The following is a 19,936-nucleotide window of genomic DNA, read 5'->3' as shown; positions in this document are numbered from 1 at the left end:
GTAGTGAACTTAGGTAAAGAGGCGCAGAGCCAGTTATTGTTTAGTAGGCAAACATCTCTTAAAAGTCTCAAATTGCAAATAAAGTTTCTGGGAATTCAATATGAATATTGATATTACATACTAAAACTGATGAGATTAAACACGCAATGATTGTACGTTTTGAGTAAATCAAATATGATGATAACAAATTTGATGTATTGTTACATATTGTCAACAAGTTTTGCCTATCAAAAATGTAAGCTAGCAAAGCAGTCCCATATCGATTCTTTCCCAGAAATTCTCATCAAAAGTAATCATGATCACCATCATCACCAAGGAGTGGAAGGTTGCGAGCTTTGCAAATACTGTGTAAAATGCCACTAGCCATAATAATGTGTCTAGCATGCTCACGGGAGCGTTGCATCTTGAATCCTTTTTCGCTGGGGTTTTCTCGGATCTAATTACAGAGGGACATGATGAGGCCCAGCAAGCTTAGCTTGTCAATGAACTTAAAACCGTGAATAGGACTGGTTGAGTGCATATGTGAGGGATGTGTCATCATCATAGTCGGTGATGGTCTGAATTGCCTGCCACAGGCTCCATGTGTCTCAGATTGGTTCTTGCTGTTTTGAGGGCAGCTTTATATCCTGATGTGAATGCATCATCCCAGGTCTTTAGCATCCCATGGGCATCTGCTGTCAGCCATGGCTTCTGTTTGGCACATATGGTGATGGTCTTGGTGACTGTCACATCATCAATGCACTTTTTGATGTAAGCAGTCACTGATTCAGTGTACTCTTGCAGGTTTGTGTGATGGTTGTAGGTTGTGTCTTTAAACGTTCCAGTTTGTGTCCTGGAAGCAGTCCTGTAGTGCTGAGGCAGCATCATCTGGCCATACTGTTATATGCTTTTGAACCGGTTTGGCGAGTTTGAGAAGAGGTCTGTATGCTGGAATTAGCATGACAAAGATGTGATCCGAGTACCTGAGTTGGGGGCGGGGGAGAGCTTTGTATGCAGTATTTTGCCTTAATTTTTTGGTTGTGTACACCAAGTCCAGTGTGTTCACCTTTTTGCAAAGTTAGCATGTTGGTAGAACTTCTGCAAAACTGCCTTTACTTGGTTGACGTCACCAGTTGCAATGAAAAAGCCAAACACGGTTGTTGGTTTGTTGCTTGCTGATAGAGCTGTACAGTATGTGAAGCGTTAGCACATGGGGTATATACACAATGACAATAACAATGGCTGAGAACTCCCACAGCAGATAGGAGTGTCAACACTCTACAAACATGAACTCTACCAGTGACGAACAGTGTTTGGAGATTATGACAGCATAGTTTCACCATGTTGATATAGCAACACAAACCACCTCTGCAAACCGTATGGTCTTGTGGGGTTTGCCTTTAGCCTAGCTTGTATGCCTCAATGTTTATGTCCCACTCACACCTCTTGTGGTGTCTCCTTGAGCACTTAGCATTAGTGACCAAGGCTTAGGTCTCAGGGTATGGCTTCTGCAGTAAACAAAGTCCTTATCGCTCCTCAGTAGTCATCGGCGAGGTATGATATACATGCACTGTCAATTTCCAGAAGGCACTGACATTGTAGACATGTTGCAGTGTAGTTTTATGATAGTTTGAGAATAAATTACATAAAGGCACCATCTTTAGAACCCAGAGTAGTAGGCCCCTATGATTTATGCGATGATAAATCAAAATCGCGATATGGACTAGTATTTGTAAATATTAAGCTGCAAAAAGACTATTAAAATATGAATCTGCGTGTCTCTGTGTAAATGAATGGCGCAGACGCACGGTTTTGTTTATTAACTTTACGCGTGAAGCTCACGGTGATTTCAGCGCCTACAGTCTCACTAGGACATAAATACATGAACAATAACTCCAGAACTGCTCTGAGAGTCACTTCATGAGCATTTACTGTTGCATCTGAGTAAAACTAGCATCATATCATATACACACAGAAATGTAAATTCACAGAAACTCATCAAAATAAGTTTGGTTAACTACATCCCAAATGATGCACCATACACTATGCACGTATATACTTACGCACTATGTACTCAACCATGTAGTTGTATGACTTTTATAAGGTTATTTTGTCATTGATAATTGGAGTTTGATAGCCCCTCCCCCTTCGCAACATAATTAAAGCTGCAACAGTTGAGTGCATGAAGTGTCCAACATTCCACACTTTATTTAAAGTGCACTTTTTCTTTTTGGAATTTTCAGCATGATCACACTACTCGCAATTATTTATACGAAAAAAACGTCATCGAATAGCGCATAAGTAGCAATTTGGGACGCACCTATTATGGCAGAAATACTCCTACTACCACTACAATTATTAAAACCTTATTTCTGAAGGAATAATCATAGAATATTTCACATTTACATTAATCAGACATTTTTATCCAAAGCAACTTCAGGGTATACATATTTATTTTTATATCAGTGTGTGTGTTCCCTGGGCATTGAACCCACAACCTTTTGCGCTGCTAATGCAATGCTTTACCACTGAGCCACAGGAACACTCATTTTAATGTTTATTTGCCAAAACATTTTGTTTAATTTTCATTAATTAAAAACTAAATTAAACAAATGTTTTATGTGTTCATTTGATAACCAGAAAATTTTAAATACACAACACAATTTCTGAAAAAAATAAAAAAATAAAAATCTATTGTATTGGTTTCATGCATTCATATAATTAAACATATAAAACATTTTATAGGGCCCTAAACATGTATTTTTTGTTAAACTTAATAAATTGATGTTAAATTGTTTCATGATTATAATTATAGTCATGGCCAAAAATATCGGCACCCTTGCAATTCTGTCAGAAAATGCAACCCTTTTCTCAGAAAATTGTTCCAGTTGCAAATGTTTTGGTATTCACGTGCTTATTGTTTTTGTTTGCACTGCAACAACACACAAAAAAAAAAAAAAAAAGAGAAGAAAAGTCAAACTTCATAAAAATTCACACAGAACTCAAAAATGGACTGGACAAAATTATTGGCATCTTGTCAAAATTGTAAGACCTAATTGCTTTTCAAGCATGTGATGTTCCTGTAATTTCTATTTAGAGACACCTGTGGCAAGTAACAGGTGTGGGCAATATATTAATCACACTTGCAACCAGTTAAAATGGAGAAAAGTTGACTCAACCTTTGTGTTGTGTGTCACACTGAGCATGGAGAAAAGAAAGAAGTGTAAAGATGTAACGGAGCCGAGGAGACGTGAGGCATACGGATCCATGTGCAAGCTTTTATTTAGAAACATAATCAAACACAGGCAGGGTCAAACATCGGCAAACAGGTATGGCATGGGCAAGACACAGAGTAATCCTAGGACAAGTGTGGGTCGACGATCGGCGAACAATATCCAACAGGGTAAGGCAGAGAGATAATCCAGGTACAAGAGCAATAGTCCAAGCGAGGTGCAAACAGAGTCCGAAACGGCAAGGCAAAGGGTTAATCCAGGAAACACGGGCAGGAATCAAAACTCGAGAAAACAGGCAAGACTATGACAACTACATGAGCTCCGTAAAGTAGCTATCGCTAGGAGAGTGATAAATGCTATAATACTCGGCGATCTGACTAAGGAAGTCTGATGATTACCAAAGAATTTCGGGGCGCAACGTAGTGGCTAATGTCAGAAAGCTGTGTCTCCACCAGAGGTCATGGGTCTTCCAGCAGGACAATGACCTGAAACACACTTCAAAAAGCACTCAGAAATGGTTACAAACAAAGCACTGGAGAGATCTGAAATGGCCAGCAATGAGTCCAGATCTGAATCCCATTGAACACCTGTGGAGAGATCTCAAAACAGCAGTTGGGAGAAGGCATCCTTCAAATCTGAATGAGCTGGAGCAGTTTGCAAAAGAAGAGTGGTCCAAAATTCCAGTAGAGAGGTGTAAGAAACTCATTCATGGTTACAGGAAGCAATTGATTTCAGTTTTTTTTTTTTTTTTTCCAAAGGGGGTGCTACCAAATATTAAGTTAAGGGTGCCAATAATTTTGTCCAGTTCATTTTTTGGGTTCTGTGTGGAGTTATATCAGATTTGACTTTTCTTCTCTGTTTTTTGTGTTGTTCCAATGCAAACAAAAAAATAAACATATGAGTACCAATACATTTGCAACTGCAACAATTTTCTGAGAGAAGGGTTGCATTTTCTGACAGAATTGCAAGAGTGCCGATATTTTTGGCCATGACTGTGATTCATTAATTTAATTAATTAGACATGCTTTTTGATAAATAAAAATGAATTTAACCATTAAAAAATAAAATAAAATAAAAAATAAATAAAACGGAGTTTGGGAAAAATTAAAACGGATTTAATAGGGCCCTAGAGTAGTAGTTGCATCTGTCCACCCCACCATATTGGATTACATTACATGAGTGCTATCGATGGCTCCAACAACTTTAGGGAAGTCCGCAATCCTCAGAAAAGAAGCTTGATTTTGCCGTATGGTTTGAAGGTCAGTTGGGAAGTCAATGAACTGCCATACCATGCTTGGTATGGTTAGGGCTGCAATAGTGGTATTTAATACCCTGCTTATTGTGGACTGTGTTGGGCTCCAAGTCATCACTTGTGCACTGCTGCATTTATCCAGTTGCCAAAAAATGTCATTGAGTCATTCTAATTTTTTATTTCTGCAGTCAGAGCATTGTTTCATAGAGTTGGAGAAGTTACTGAATTTCTTACAAGGTCAGTAACAAAAAGAATACCTTCACAATCTGTATCATTTTAGCAACTCTGTGTCATCATATATTTCCAACACATTCTTTCTTTAATGGAAAGTGCATGGTCTCCGACACCTTACTGCCATCTTGTTATTCCTAACTAGGTTAGGATACCTTAAATCATCTAATTTAGGAGCTGAGATCTAGTCTTAACATTATGAACCTCTTTTGACATGCATACGGCCCCAGATTTATAACCGAGGCACTGTCTGTCAAAATTACAATAGACATAAGATAAAGGAAATTGCCTGATGGTGATTTCGGCTATTTCTACATCTTAGAAGTTAGAAGAAAAAAGTACTTTTTATTTGATTATTTTTGTTGGTTTGTTGGTTTCTTTTATACAAAGCACAGCCTCAACTGAATAAACTGCTCCTCTCAGTTTATTAAGTGCCTCAGTGGGAAACCAAGACTTTGTGATACTGCAGTATTGGTGAGTGTCCGAAACTATAAGGTTTGTCCTAGACGTTGCTAACTTGCTACATTTTATTTTTATTTATTTTTTGAAAAAAGTCTCTCCCTTGCCCGAGTGGAGGTCTGTGCATGCCACTGTGCCTGAATAATCAAAAAGACACTGTAATAAATTCATAGTAAGTCAATGTTTATAAAGTTTAATGCTGGTACCTGATTGTATTTAAATCATCAATCATTAGTGAACTTATGGGTTTTGTAGTCCTTCATGCATGGCCTTAAAAATTTGTGTCCACATAGTGGAGCACTGCTCTCACAACAGATACTGCACTGAGATATAATGCCCCAGCTAGTTTAGACAGTCTGATTCTACATTTAGAAGTCCAATTTATTTTTATTGTTTTGTTTATTTATTTATTTGTTTGTTTGTTTGTAACATTTAATAATTTCTCCTAGGTAAAAACAATAGGAAACCTTCATTGGAATTACTGATATGCTGGGATTGTACACTCCTACTCATGTCATGCTCCCTAATGACTAATTTGTTAGTCATTTATAGATGAGTCAGACCCTATAGCATTTTGAACATTGTTGACTCCACAATTAAACATGATTACATAAGATCAAAGAGACAATGTCATCGAAGACAGGACTCAAGATATAACAAAATGTCTCATTCATGTAAAAACCTTAGTAGTGTCAAATTAGCAGGCATTCGTACAAAAAAAAAAAAAAAAAAACCCAGAAATTCACATAAATTCGAACATTTTAAATAAATGTTCTCTGAAACAATTAAAGCAAGTTATTTAAGGAAATTATGATAATTTCCTTTCGTAAAAGTACCTGCAGTATTCCGAAACCACACTGCCAAAAGCGCCTAAAAGCATTCTGCTTAGACCCTAACTGTCAGGGAGTCTCGTTCACCAGCTCTGGACTCCATGTCCCAGAATCCTCCCTGGCTCACACCTGTCCACAGTCACGATCACGATCACCTGCATATTAATGATCCACACCTGCAATGACTTCCCAATCAGTGCACCTGTCAGTGATCACCTCGTTCCCTCACTATATAAGCAGTCACTATTCTCTCCTTCATTGTCTGGTCTTGAAGATTGTATGTGTATTTACCTGACCCGTAAGTTGCACCTGTGTTCCACTCCTAGTTCTCCACTGTTCCTGTGTGCCACCGTCTCCACACTCTGTCGCTCCATTTGGATTTCCTGGAAAAGGACAAATCACTCTCAGATAAGACAAAAAAAAAACCTTACCATTCCCTGATTACTCGCGTGGACTCACTGCCTTGCATTACCCTGCCGTGTGTGTGTCCGTCCCCGTGTGTGTGTGTGTGTGTGTGTCCGTGTGTCCGTGTGTCCCGTGTCCGTGTGTCCCTGTGTCCCCAACAAAGGAATCAAACACAGGGCTATAAATACAACAGATAACAAGTAATTAACCAGGATACAGGTGAACAGAATGGCTGTGTCCGAAATCACCCCCATACCCTTAAACAGGGCACTGTTTGAAGGGAGAGCCATTTGTAGTGCTGTCTGAAACCAGTGATGTTATCGAGTGCGCTCATTCAATCCCATAATGCACCATAATAACGACTGTATAACAGATGCACACTCAATGGGTTGAGAATACTCCTAATGCACTTGTGGGTTGCAGGGTTGTGCCAAATGAATTCCTGCATCTCACGAGAAGATGACTCTTGCAACTGAATCATCTATCCATCCATTTTCCAAACCGCTTGACCAATGTAGGTACAGTGTAATATCATACAAATGTCCCTTTTATTCAATTATTAAATAATTTAAATAAAGTTTACTATTGTTAGTTTCCATGATAGAGTTTGAGAAGTCTTTTTTTACTGTAGTGGCCAGTTTTATGAGTTATGATTATAAACTGCAACCACAAACTATGCAAAAGCGGCAGCCCTTCCAGTGCACTCAGTGTCTGAATTGCTCACTTGTTTTCATTCACTCCTTCAAGTAGACTATATTAGTGGACTAATGTAGGGAATAGTGAATGAGGGTATAAGGGGCAATTTCAAACACAGCAAATGATTAACTATGGAAACCAACAAAGGAACACTAGCCACCAAGTACACAGAAACTAAGCACAAGAACTGAGATCATAGGGACAATGGAAAGCAATGAACATAAGAACAAAACTAAATATGAACAATGCACAAAATAAGAGTCGTAGAACATATGATTTGTGACACCAATATTATTATTATACATTTATTAAGGAGCCATAATCATAAGCCAAGTCAACTGCTTCCATAATACAATCAGTCAGTCATTAAATAAGTAATTAGAAAGTAGTTTGGTTCTGGTCAAACATACATACATTAAAAAAAAAAAAAAAAAAAATCAACAGAAATAACTATCTACAATATGTAACCTCTAAAGCCAAAGAGACAGTTTTTCTTCATTAAAATGTTTTATTGGGTGCAAATTATGTGCAAATGGCTCAAGATGAGTTTATTGCTGTTATTAAAAAATAAGAATAAAAATAATAAAAACTGGTTAAATGGTTAGATGGTTAAACAGTGCTGAATGTAAGAAGTGATTTTATGCTTGTTTTATGTGTAACTATTCCATTCACTCTTTAGGTACTTTGTGGCAGAACACTGTTTTGTGTCCTCAAACATCTCACTGTGATTTGTCCATCTGGTCCCACTGGTTGGTTCTGAATTCCTCTGGTGGTAGAAATTATTTGATCTTTTTTCCATGGCCTTTGAACTTAGCCATAAAGTTGAACGCTCCTAGATATTCACCAAGCAGCACACCCATTTTAGTGGGTAAAAGACTGTGACAGAGTAAAAGCAAGACAGAGATGGAAAATGTTATACATGCAAACTGAAAGAAACACACACACACAAATTAAACCATTTAAAGTTCTCAATTATTTATCTTGCACATCAACCAGAAAGCAGCGTTAGATTTAGGCTTCACTGAGAAAAAGACTTTAGTAGTCTTGCATGTGTCTGTTATACTGAAGAGACAGGTGAAAGACAACCCTAGATCAGAGAGGTTAAAAGATAAGTTTGCTTTGTATTCTCACATTGTTGTAAATGAACAATGCATACTCTTTCTCAGTGTTACCTGCACTGAGATTATCCCTGTTTATTGTCAGAGCACAATAAGAAAAAAAAAAACCTTTTTACTGTATATATAGCTAATTTGTATTAAAACCCAATTGTGCCAACGGTGATACCACACTTTAAGTTGTATAGCTTTAGCATGGCAGCTATTATATAACGGCTTAAAATGCTGTTATTATAATAGATAAACATGAAATTAAAATAGATCTTTAACACTGAGGTCCAGCGTGACTTACTTCTTCAAAACAATGGCAATGTAGATGCTTCGAGGCATATAAACATAAACCTGTTCCCTTCTAACAGCATCCACAATTTTCCTACATGCATACTCCGGCTCAAGAATAGGCATGATTCTGGGCCATCTGCAAAAAACACATATACACACCAGTATGAGCACTTTGTCTTTGAAGACATTTACAAAGCAGACAAGAGGAACTACAGGACTAATAAGGCATCCCAACATGCCCAATTATTTGCTGAACACATTTTAGTTTTAATTTGAACTCTTTGCTGAACACATTTTAGTTTTAATTTGAACTCTTTGCTGAACACATTTTAGTTTTAATTTGAATTGAACAAATGTACAAAAGTAAACAAAAACCTCCTTAGAATCAAACATTGAAATGTATTAATATTACAGGGAACTACACAGATCCTACAATATGCAAAAATTATTAACATGATATAGGCTGAATGAGAAAACCGACCATTGAATTTCAGTGTTTTTATGCACTGAACCCACCTGCAGCCCACCTTTTGGCTGTGAGAAATGTTAAGACAATAGTTCTTAGTTGCATTTAGCATTGCTTTTTCCCTCGTGTCTGCAAACAGACCTGTAACCCATCTTCGGGTTGTGACCCACTTAGACAGTTCGACCAGCAATAAATTCCAAACATACGAACACTCTTCCATGTTGAGAATAAGAGAAAAACACACGCACTCACACACAGATCTTAGAGAGCACTGGGTGAATTACATGACCTCTGTCATATTCTGTCTGTCCTACTTGAGTGTCTCTTTCTCAAGCAAACTCACCGTTACTCTTATTTCATCATAATCCAGTCGCTAATTAAAATTGCATAATGCATATAGATATGCATAAACTCTAGATAAAACTGTTTCCATGTTTTTCAACATATTATATAACAATGTAATGCATGTTTAAGTGCACTGTATGTTTGATGTTTGTGTGCAGAACAGTCACTGGCTCTGCACTCTCTTACCTCCACTCATACAAATTTACATCCCCTCCAAAAGCCTGCAGTTATAAAGTGAGCCGTGACTCACACCACCGCAGAAAGACACATTATCACTTTCCAATGTATTCACGAATTTCATGTACATTGTTCCTCCCTGGTAGAATATTCTTACTAACCCTACAGACAGATGATTCCACTTATAATATTCAAGAAATGTTTTTAAAAAAACTGCTGTAAGAACATGACATAATCCTGTTGATGGATTATATGCTCTATGCTCACCATTTCTTATTGTTCTAGCATGTACTCTTATAGATTTTGTATTTTTAGCACTACTCATGTTATTCTTTCTATAGGATGAAACCCTCCACCTTCCCCAGCTCCACCTGTATAGATCTGCTACAAGTTAATTTTATGCATTTTACATATGGAGGTTATTTTCTACATGCTCACAGCAGCATGTCCGTGGACGTACTGGCAGTAGTACTTGCTCTGCCGCAGCAGTGTAGTAGATCTATTCCGCCAAGACCAAACACATTAACATTGGCATGTATATTACCATGCTAAACTCTCTTCTGAGAGTTGTCATGACAGAAATTAATAAATGTAAATGTGCATGCTTCTCCAATGTACTGGAGCAGATTGTACATGCATTGTCACAGATCTAGCATTCATAAATTACGCAGCCATGTCCACACGTTTATCATAAAAAATAAATTTAAAAAAAAAACAGTGTGCTGAGCAGTACAGAAAATGTTTGGTTAAGTAGGCAGGAAAAGTAGGTTATGTTTATTTTTTAAAAACAGTATGTTTCTTACTTTGTGTTGGCACCATCAAACATGCCAGTGTTAATGAAAAATGGGCAAACTATGGTGGTCTTCACTCCATCATAGCCCATGGCCAGCAGCTCTAGTGCCATAGACTCAGCAAAGCCAACTGCAGCAAACTTACTTGCACAATAATCTGTACAAAACATTCAAAAGCACAATTGTCATATGAAATGTGTACTTATTTCTAAGTGAGAGATTTACATTGTTAACTGAGAACATCTACCTGCCAGTCCATTTACTCCAATAAGTCCAGCGGAGCTTGCAATACTGACCAAATGGCCATGATTAGCAGCAGTCATTGCTGGCAGAAATGCCTTGTACATCTAAGAGGAGATATAGGCAATCATTCATGCTTTGTTTGAGCATCATTTAGAGGCAAATAGACAGATAGATAGATAGATAGATAGATAGATAGATAGATAGATAGTATACATACCCAGAAATGTGCCAGACTATTGACCTCCATAGACTTCTCTATGAGTGAATCAGGAGATTCCATGAACTTCTTCCCAGTAACAATTCCTGCATTATTTATCAAAATTGTGATATCACCAACCTCATGCTTTACCTTAATAAAACAAAGGGATTGATCATGAATTATGCAAGATCTTATTAGACTGTCAAAATGTAAACTCACTAAAATTTAACACTTAAGGGATTACTGTCCTAAAGTTGAAAGTATCAAAGAGGTGTCAAAGTTGAACTTAGTCACAGCAGTTCATTGTGGTTTTTCAATCATTTTGATTACACATACTAATTAAGAAAATCAAGCTGAAACCATTAAAAATTAATAACAGACACTGTTATAGTGATAAAACATTTTACAGTGTACTGAAAATAAACGTTTAAGCAAGAGAGTGAATGTTTATAGTCATAATGTTTATGGTCATTACAAATTTGGCAGTTGTGTAGGTCCTGTGGCACAAAATGACATTCTTTTCCTGATCTCAAATAAATTAAAAGGCAAATCCCATTAAAATTTACAGATAAATAAATCCTAATAGGCTACACCTAATACATGAATGTGAAATATATAAATAAATAAAATATACTGTGTCTATGCCTATGTCCAGTTGTCAGCTATGTACACTGCAGTTACCTACACAAGAATGTAGACGATTACATTGTAGATTACATGTAGTGTACTAGCCTATATGTCTTTGTACTGAGGCGCAAACGGGTATTCTACCTGGTTTGCGATTCTGTACACTTCCTCGCGGTCGCTGCAGTCACAGGTATATGTGTACGCTCGCGCGCCGTGCGTTTCTTTAATCATACGAGCAGTCTCTTTATTACCGTCCTCATTGATATCCCACAGCACAAGGCGCGCGCCCAGGCGCGCGAACTCCAGGGCCATGAGGCGACCTATGCCGCTGCCCGCCCCGGTCAGCAACACGATCTCCCCGGACACATTCTTCTTTCGAGGCGGTACAAATAACCTAACGAATGCTTCTAAGCTGTAGACCAGTGACATCAAAAGCACCTGAAGAGTCTCCAAGAGAAAGTTCATGATGAAAATGAATAGATCCTAGAGACAATGGTTATACGTTTAGCAAGTTTATTCAATTTTTCAACAATAGTAGATTTACGATGTCATCACAAATTAATAATTTAGGCGAATGTTACCGTGTACATTCGAATGTAGTCGTATTTACTCGTTTTCTATTAATGCGCAACAACTGGTGTCTTACCTCACTCTTTTCGATTAGCGCTCACTAATACAATAACAGGTTTGCTCTATTCATTTAGCATTTAACCGAGTGGATGGATTATCGACCTTCGCTCTGGCTGTCCAATTATTACACTTCGTGTTTACCGAAAGGCAAAGTTCAGTATATGTGTAGCGACAGTAGCCTACTAACGGGACAGGATGTGATGGGCGCGGCATATGTTTAACCATTTGACGCCCGCGAGTTTCCTTAACAACGCGCATAGGAAAATATAAACCGGCTGACTATTGAATTAAACATGTATCATTTGCCTTGAATAAATTCATAAAGGGAATTACAGCTGCAGGCAGCTCATTTTATTATGGTGATGGAATTAATATGCGACAAATCTTTTCTAAGCTGATTGTCAGGATGGTAAAACTTGTTTTGTAACAATATTATACAAGATTAAGGTCTGCTCAGGCAAACATTTATAACCATAATCATAACAATAACCATATAGCTCACCAAAAAAAAAAAAAAAAGAGAGAATAGAATAGCAGAGTCCATATCACTAACATCAGAGTAGCCTAACAATATGCTGATGAACGATAGGCTAAAAACAGAACTGCAGAGTATTAACTGAATGTTTTCATCTGTTAGTGTGGATGTTAATAGGCTATAGGCTAGTTATTTCGTTACAGTTATCATGATTGGTTTGAACAAGCATTTAGTTATTAGGTTGCACTTCAAATAAACAGTGTATGAAAGATACTTGTGAATATCATGAGACTTTTCACATTCACAGAACAAAGGTTAGCCTATATCTTGTCTCGATACCATTGACTTTCATAGCCCTTAAGTGACAATTAGTGCAATAAAAGTGGGATTTGGGAAGAAGATACACTTCTACTATGAATTCTCATTACTGATATTACTGAGTGAACTATGGAGAACCTAAAGCTTTCTTGATAATCATTTGATTTTATATGCCGTGTAAGATACCCAAAATACATAAGACATTTAATTAATGCATGGCAGACCTCTTGTTTAGCAATCACAGGGTTATGCTAAGGATCAAAGGAAAGAGACATCTGGCTTAGATATGCCACGTGTAAAATACATTCAAATAGATAAAGTGATAACATGCTGTATTTATTGCTTCTTCACACTAGTGGTGCATAATCTGTATAATAAAGACCTTGCATGGTGAATTTTCTATGCAGGATAATATTTTTGAAAACTGCTTCACAAGTTCAAATCCCCCTGAAAGTGTACTACCTTTTGTCTTGATTGTATGAGTTCCATGATAGTCATGCCATTAGTAGAAGTGCTTTTCAGTTCTAACTCGCATCATAAAACATGCAATTACACTACCACTTCAAATAAGTGTGTTTGGTCTGAATCATAATCTCAGCACAATTCAGAAGAGGTAATGCAACTTGCTTTTACTCACTAACAAAAGGCTGCTGAGGCACAAACCTCAGACAGAAAATGCTGATATCTTGTGCAGAAAAAAAAAAAAGGCATTTCTATTCAAGACACATTCTAGTGCAGTTTCGAGCTGTTTATTCAAGCTATACAGCAAATGACAATATTCAGACTGGTACCCAAAAAATATACATCTGTGTAAAAGACAAGTGTCATGAAGAAATAATCACCATGTACTGGAAAAGTAAATGTCTGTCGTTTTCTCTAAAATCTTCCTCTTTTAAGACTGAATGAATGTCTCATGCAAACCAGAATTGTAGTGTTGATTAAAAAAGGAAAATGGTTGTGATACAGCATTTGTCAGAAGTAGGTAATCCTGATTATTAAAATCTGCTACACAACTTGTAAATGTAAATTTTAATTCAGATTTGTTATGTAATGTTAAGACAATATATACATGGTCTTTGAGGTCTTTAATAGGTCTTATTCACATTAAATCATATCATCACAATAAAGACATAAACACTTCATTAAAACATTATGAGCACATTTAAAGCGTGTCTCCTCTTTTGGTTCTCAGGTGGTATCTAAGGGGCTAGAGAGGAAGTGGACTAGGGCACAGGAGAAAAGAGCATCTTAATATCCCATGAATCCACCATACCTCTTTTCTATCTCTGATGAATTTTCATCTTCATCTTCCTCTTGGGAGCGTTTTAAGAAGCCTCCATAGCGTTTAGACTCCTGCCACCACTGTGGTCGACCTACACGCCTCATGAAGCCCCCGTATCGTTTTTGTAGTGCCTTAACCCCACTTTCCAAGTCATAAATCTGTCCCCTCTTCATAAAGCCCCCATAACGTTTTGCCATACCCTTTACACCCTGTGCTTCTCCCTTTGAATCAAGGACGTCTGTCAAAGCCTCCTCCTCCCTCTTGCCATCAGACTCAACTTGATTGGCCAGCATTTCAACATCATGATTAGTCAGGATTGCTCTGCCATTGTCAACGTCCTCTGGCTCCAGCCCATAGAGCTCCGCAGTCTTCTTCATGAATCCTCCATAACGCTTCATGAAGCCTCCATAACGCTTCATAAAACCCCCATACCGCTTCATGAAGCCACCGTATTTTTTGTCTACTGGGTGCTGTTGGGTGTCCAAGTGTTCTGTTTCTGTGGATGCTCGGTTACCCTCAGGAGTGTTATCAGCATTCTGCATAAAACGTTTGCACAAACTCCAAGAGCTGCCTGCACTCAGATGCTCCTCACACTCCACCACGCATTCCTGTGAAAAACGTGAAAATATAGTCAATGAGACATACAGAAAATTCATAGAAAGTAATGGATTTCTCTTTTGCCCAGACACTAACGTTAAAAGAGGATATGAAACACTTGCTCAAACATACTTTTTTTTTCTCCCTCAGCCTTCATCTCCCAATTCATAACTGGGCAATATGCAAATGAATGAGTGTGTTTTGGGTGATATGGGGATGAGTAGGTGTAGAGTGTGTGCTAAGCTTGTGGGAAACCATGGAAACACTAATACAGAGTGACATACTGAATTTGAACAAAATACTCCAATACCCTAGTCTCTCCACCACACGAACATCAATTTTTAAATGATATAACATTTGGTGAACTCAGAAACATGGAGAGAGCAGGATCCAGTTACCCATTATTTAATGTTATAAAATAACAAAAGAGCCAAAACTTAACCTCCATGTAAGAACAAGTCCTGACACATAAACAAAGTAAACACAAGGGCTTATATATGGCATATTCTGTGTATAGCAGGAATAGCTCCTGTCATGCCAAATGACAACAAAACAGGAATCAAATTGCAGCCAATGAATGACAGAACAATGGTCCAGGATTTTGAGGTGAATGTGGGCCTGGGCTCTGGGGCAATGGAGGAACTGGAGACCACAGGGGAGCAGGAGACCACCACAGTGTAGCAGAGATCACCACTGCAGAGCAAGGGACCACGGAGGTGCCGGCGGAGCAGAACACCACAGCAAAGCCAGAGACCACCATGGCTGAGAAGAAGATTATCTCAGCAGAGAACGAGACCACAGGGGTGTTGGCACACTCTCAGAAATAAAGGTACAAAAGCTGTCACTGGGGCGGTACCTTTTCAAAAGGTATACTTTTGTACCTATTAGGTTCAAATATGTACACTTTAAGTACTAATATGTACCTTTAAGGTACCAAAATGGACCCTTTAAATACAAACATGTACCTTTTGAAAAGGTACCGCCCCAGTGACAGCTTTTGTACCTTTATTTCTGAGAGTGCAGATCAGAGCACCACAGCTGAGAAACAGACCACCACAGTGGAATCAGCAGGGCTGGGACATATCGTGATTTTTTTTTATTCAAAACAAGTGTTTGAGCACACAATCCCTCCAAGTCCACATAGCCAGCCGGACCACAGAATGATTCAGTGTAGGCCATACCTACACTGAGTTCAGCTCATGCTCAGTTAAAGCTCATGAGTTCATCTGCTTCATTCATAATTGGTCAGGTCTTCCAATTATGAATGTTGAAACTAAACACTAAAAGTCCATAACACAAGCACAAATAACAGGACAACAAATGTATAATTTTGCTTACATAAAATTTTCACACATTGACAAGAACACATCCATGATGTTCAACAAAAATTGAAAAATATGTTATTTTCATTCCCTCGTTGTTGTTTTTTTGTTGTTGTTTTTTTTTTTTTTTTGGTCTAAAACTAATTAAAATAGATTTTTTTTTTCTTTGTGGAGATGTCAGAGTTTTATATTCATTTATTTTGGCAAAATGTTACAATTGCTGACATTTATTTGAGCACTTAACACTTAATTGTTCTGCAAGAATGTCAGAGTTCCAGACTTATTTAGATGAAAATTTTACAGAAAGTGTAAGATCTTATGATCTTATGAATTGTTGCTTTAAATAAAGTAGGTCTATAAGATTCTGCTATAAAATTTCAAATACTTGATTACGCCATTATTCTTTTGAGCCATTAGGTGATTAATATTAACAGCGGAGAATATCTTTCTGCGACTACGCAATTTTGACTCAGCTGTTCTTTAAAGGTAACTTAGTGCAGGCTAGTGGTGGTCTGTCTCACAAACAATCTGGTGCGTTTCACGATTTTAGACTTTTTTTTTCTCAGATCAGTTCTTGATCACATTAATAGCCTACATATCGCTGTAAAATCCAGAGATATTTATCCTGGCCATGTAAATCGCTGTAAAATATAATTTTGTATTCACAATATTTCTTGCCACTGCTGAAAATAAATAATTGTAGACCCTATAGTACCTAGAATAGGCCTATATGAACTGTTCTATAGTAGGCCTATATGAAAATCTTTGAAGACTTTTTCTAAGCAAGAGTTGCGTATCATCTTCCAGCTTTTTCCCCCGAATAAGTCATTATAGACAAATTACTTAATACATTAGCTAATTTAATAATGGTTTGCAATGACTATCTGATAAATTAGCTTCTCCAGAGTGTTGCAATAATTAATGAAATCATAGTTTCTTTGTTTTAATGATTTGTTTTAACAAATATAAAAAGACTTATGTAAACATGTAGGCCTATCCAAATAGCTTAAATAAAAATTAATAGTAAACCTTTAGCAAAAGAGCACTTCAGATCAGACATCCATACTTTGAATAGCCTATATAATTTAGTATTTTTACGGGATTGAATTCCGTATGAATGATCAGCCTACTTCCATCCCGTTTTCTTCACATATGCCTATATAAATAAACATAGTTATTTATGTACGTGCATTAAAACAGTAGACTTACTATTGAGTGTATTTTTATGAGTTGAAGTGGCAGTTGCTGCGAGCAGTACGCGCAGTCTTCGCCACAGTCTGCGCTCGCAGTCAGCGTCAGATACGCGCTCAGCAACAGTGTCCACCTGGAGCTTACGGGAACTGTCAGGGTCTTTATCGGAAAAGAAATAACAGATTACACTCGGTTTAATGCTTCCAACACATTTATTCAAATTAGTGCCATGAAAACAATCAACAATTAACAATATTTCGCAATTCATATCACTGGAAATACCACAAAACATTTTGTATTTAAGCAGGTTTACTAACCTTCATGACGGCGCAAGTTACTCCAGTCTGTTTGGTGCAAGTAAAATCTCGTCAATACTAAACGTACAAGTGTGCGTTACTCCCTAGAGTGCACTGAATGTTTGGGGGGAGAGAGAGAGAGCGAGAGAGAGAGAGAGAGAGAGAGTATAGCGGCATATGGGGATATTTAATCAATTTACAAAACCAATATAAGCACTACACAAAAATAAGCCAATTTATTCAGTGAAATTCTTACACTAAAATATATAGTTCTTGACAAAACATAACATTATGCGTGAAAAACAACAATTGACTGTGGGTGTTACGCAGTTATGTTTTTGTTTTCGATCTGATGTTTTGTTTTAATCGCCTTAAATTTATTAACTGATGTGCAAATGCTGAACTAAATCATAATGGTGTTTTTTCTTAAGATTATGCACGCACAATGTGCAGTGTTTGACAGCGATTTATTTCTCTTCATCAAAAGCACATTTATGTCTGCAAATCAGATTGTTCTTGAACCTACAAGAATAAGGTTGTGAAAATATCAGCAATATTTCTGCATTAATTACTAATAAAATGTGTTGGTTTCAATTTAGCTCACAAATAAACAAACATAATTAGACTCAACTAATAATACAAACAGTTTTATATTATTGTTTTATACTTTTCACATGTTTCACATCATAGATTAACCATTCAGTGTGGAGTAACTGAACCCTTGAATTTAGTGACTTTTACCCTCCTTTTAGCAGCAAATCCTGCACCAAATGTTTCAGTAGGGGAGATATCAAGAGTTCTTTAATAGTCATATAAATATTACATGCATGTGTTATTATGTGGTTAAATGTTTTTCCTTAATTCCTCATCTGACAGTGCAACAACAAACAGAAACAACAATGAATTAAGGACATACACATACATGATGATGATGATGATGATGATGATAATAATAATAGTAATAATAATAATAATAAAATGTGAAAGAAAAAGAAAGGAAAACAAAAAGAAAACTAAATATATGGAAGATTAGAAAAAGATTAAAGTGTGTGTGTGTGTGTGTATTTTTTTCAAAATATACAAAAATATACAAAGTAAACAGAAGCTGTAGTCCTACAGTATAGTGCAATTTCTGCATGTGTCTGTCTGTCAGGTAGAACATAGAATATGGTAGAAATAAGAATAAAGTATAAATCTTATTTTTATTTTTTTCAAAATATATAAAAACTCTACAATATACAGAAGCTGAATTGTATGTATGCAGACTCTCCAATTGTCCTTGTTCAGTTGCCTGAGGTTACAAACTCCATCTTAGTCTGTATTTGTCTTTAGGATCAAGCAGAACTTACCTAATGGGAGCACTCAAGAATTTTTGTCCTGGGTGTTGAATGCCTGATCCTGCATGGCTGAGTGTAAATGTGTTTTAGGAGAGATCTTCTGTGAGATGGTAACATTCAGGGAGTGACTGTTAATGTGACACCATAGAGGATGTCCAGTTTCTCTAAGTACTTACGCCATAGTGGGAGTAAATCTGAGGGTGGCAGATTATGGAAATTTTTGATGCGAAGGGAAGATGCTGTTACAGTTGAAGATATAATCCACAAACAGAATCCACACATACTTCCCTTTCCTCAGATCCAGGTGGGAGAGGGCAATGTGTAGGGTACGGTTGATGGCATCATCTGTGAACCTGCTGTACTGGTATACAAACTTTAATGGGCCCAGGTTGGGGTGGCCCTTATTTTTGGACTTTTGAAATCTCCTCCCAGTCAACTCTCCTTAATGAGAAATGGAAACAAACCAAATTTTGCTGAGATTGGACTACGTTTAGCATGTGCTCAACAAAGTTGAAATTTAAGTCTTAATGACCATAACAGCATGTAATTAATAATTATACAAAACCATTAGTAAACTGTGAATTAGGTTAAAAACATGAACACAGAACAGTGTTGTTAGTCTTAAAATGTTAAATTATGTTTAATTGTGCCAATAGCCTTGTGGGCAGCTCGCTGACATGAATAGAGCCGTTGTGCTTCAAGTTCGGGTCCTGGTTCGCGGACTCTTCCCGATCCCGCCTCCCACTTCGCTTCCTGTCCACTTACTGTCCAATCAAAATAAAGGCATAAAACGCCAAAAATAAATGTAATAAATACATGTAAAAAAGTTACGTTACAATGCTGCGATGATGAGATGATACAATGATGAGAACCAATCTTTGAAAAATTGCGATCTAGATTTAGATCTAGATCTAGATCATGATGACAATCCAACAAGTGCTTTAGCCACAGAAACTGGAAACAGATTGCATTGCTCTCTGATAATCTGTATAATGAACTGCCTTTGTTTTTGAATCTTTGAGAGGAGTCCGTCAAAAGAGGAGACAGTCAAAATTTTCTCAGTGAACAAATCTGGGGGGTTGGCAGTTGCTGAAATCACTGGGGGTAGGGCAGTTATTTCTTGGTTGAAATCGAGAGGGGCACCTCAGCATAGGTGTG

General features: G+C 37.3%; 2 protein-coding genes across 3 annotated transcripts; both read right to left on the bottom strand.

Moving 5' to 3' along the window:
* Positions 1-7,367: 7,367 nt before the first annotated feature.
* On the bottom strand, positions 7,368-12,151 carry sdr16c5b (short chain dehydrogenase/reductase family 16C, member 5b). 2 transcript variants are annotated; one of them, XM_058783571.1, is made up of 7 exons: positions 11,977-12,151; positions 11,475-11,813; positions 10,722-10,853; positions 10,509-10,608; positions 10,274-10,418; positions 8,493-8,618; positions 7,368-7,961 (listed from the first exon to the last, which is right to left on the bottom strand). In XM_058783571.1, the coding sequence occupies exons 2-7, from the start codon at positions 11,793-11,795 to the stop codon at positions 7,865-7,867; spliced, it is 921 nt and encodes a 306-aa protein (XP_058639554.1). In that variant the 5' UTR covers positions 11,796-11,813; positions 11,977-12,151; the 3' UTR covers positions 7,368-7,864. The 2 variants fall into 2 exon arrangements, with proteins under 2 accessions (XP_058639554.1, XP_058639555.1); XM_058783572.1 differs by having other exon boundaries at positions 11,475-11,777.
* A 1,335-nt stretch (positions 12,152-13,486) lies between these two features.
* On the bottom strand, positions 13,487-18,843 carry penkb (proenkephalin b). Its single transcript, XM_058782822.1, has 4 exons — positions 18,791-18,843; positions 17,463-17,555; positions 17,164-17,304; positions 13,487-14,643 (listed from the first exon to the last, which is right to left on the bottom strand). The coding sequence occupies exons 2-4, from the start codon at positions 17,466-17,468 to the stop codon at positions 14,002-14,004; spliced, it is 789 nt and encodes a 262-aa protein (XP_058638805.1). The 5' UTR covers positions 17,469-17,555; positions 18,791-18,843; the 3' UTR covers positions 13,487-14,001.
* Between the last annotated feature and the right edge of the window lie 1,093 nt (positions 18,844-19,936).

The sequence above is a fragment of the Onychostoma macrolepis genome, chromosome 07 (genome assembly GCF_012432095.1).
Source record: "Onychostoma macrolepis isolate SWU-2019 chromosome 07, ASM1243209v1, whole genome shotgun sequence".
NCBI lineage: Eukaryota > Metazoa > Chordata > Actinopteri > Cypriniformes > Cyprinidae > Onychostoma > Onychostoma macrolepis.
This window is presented reverse-complemented; position numbering and strand designations above follow the sequence as displayed.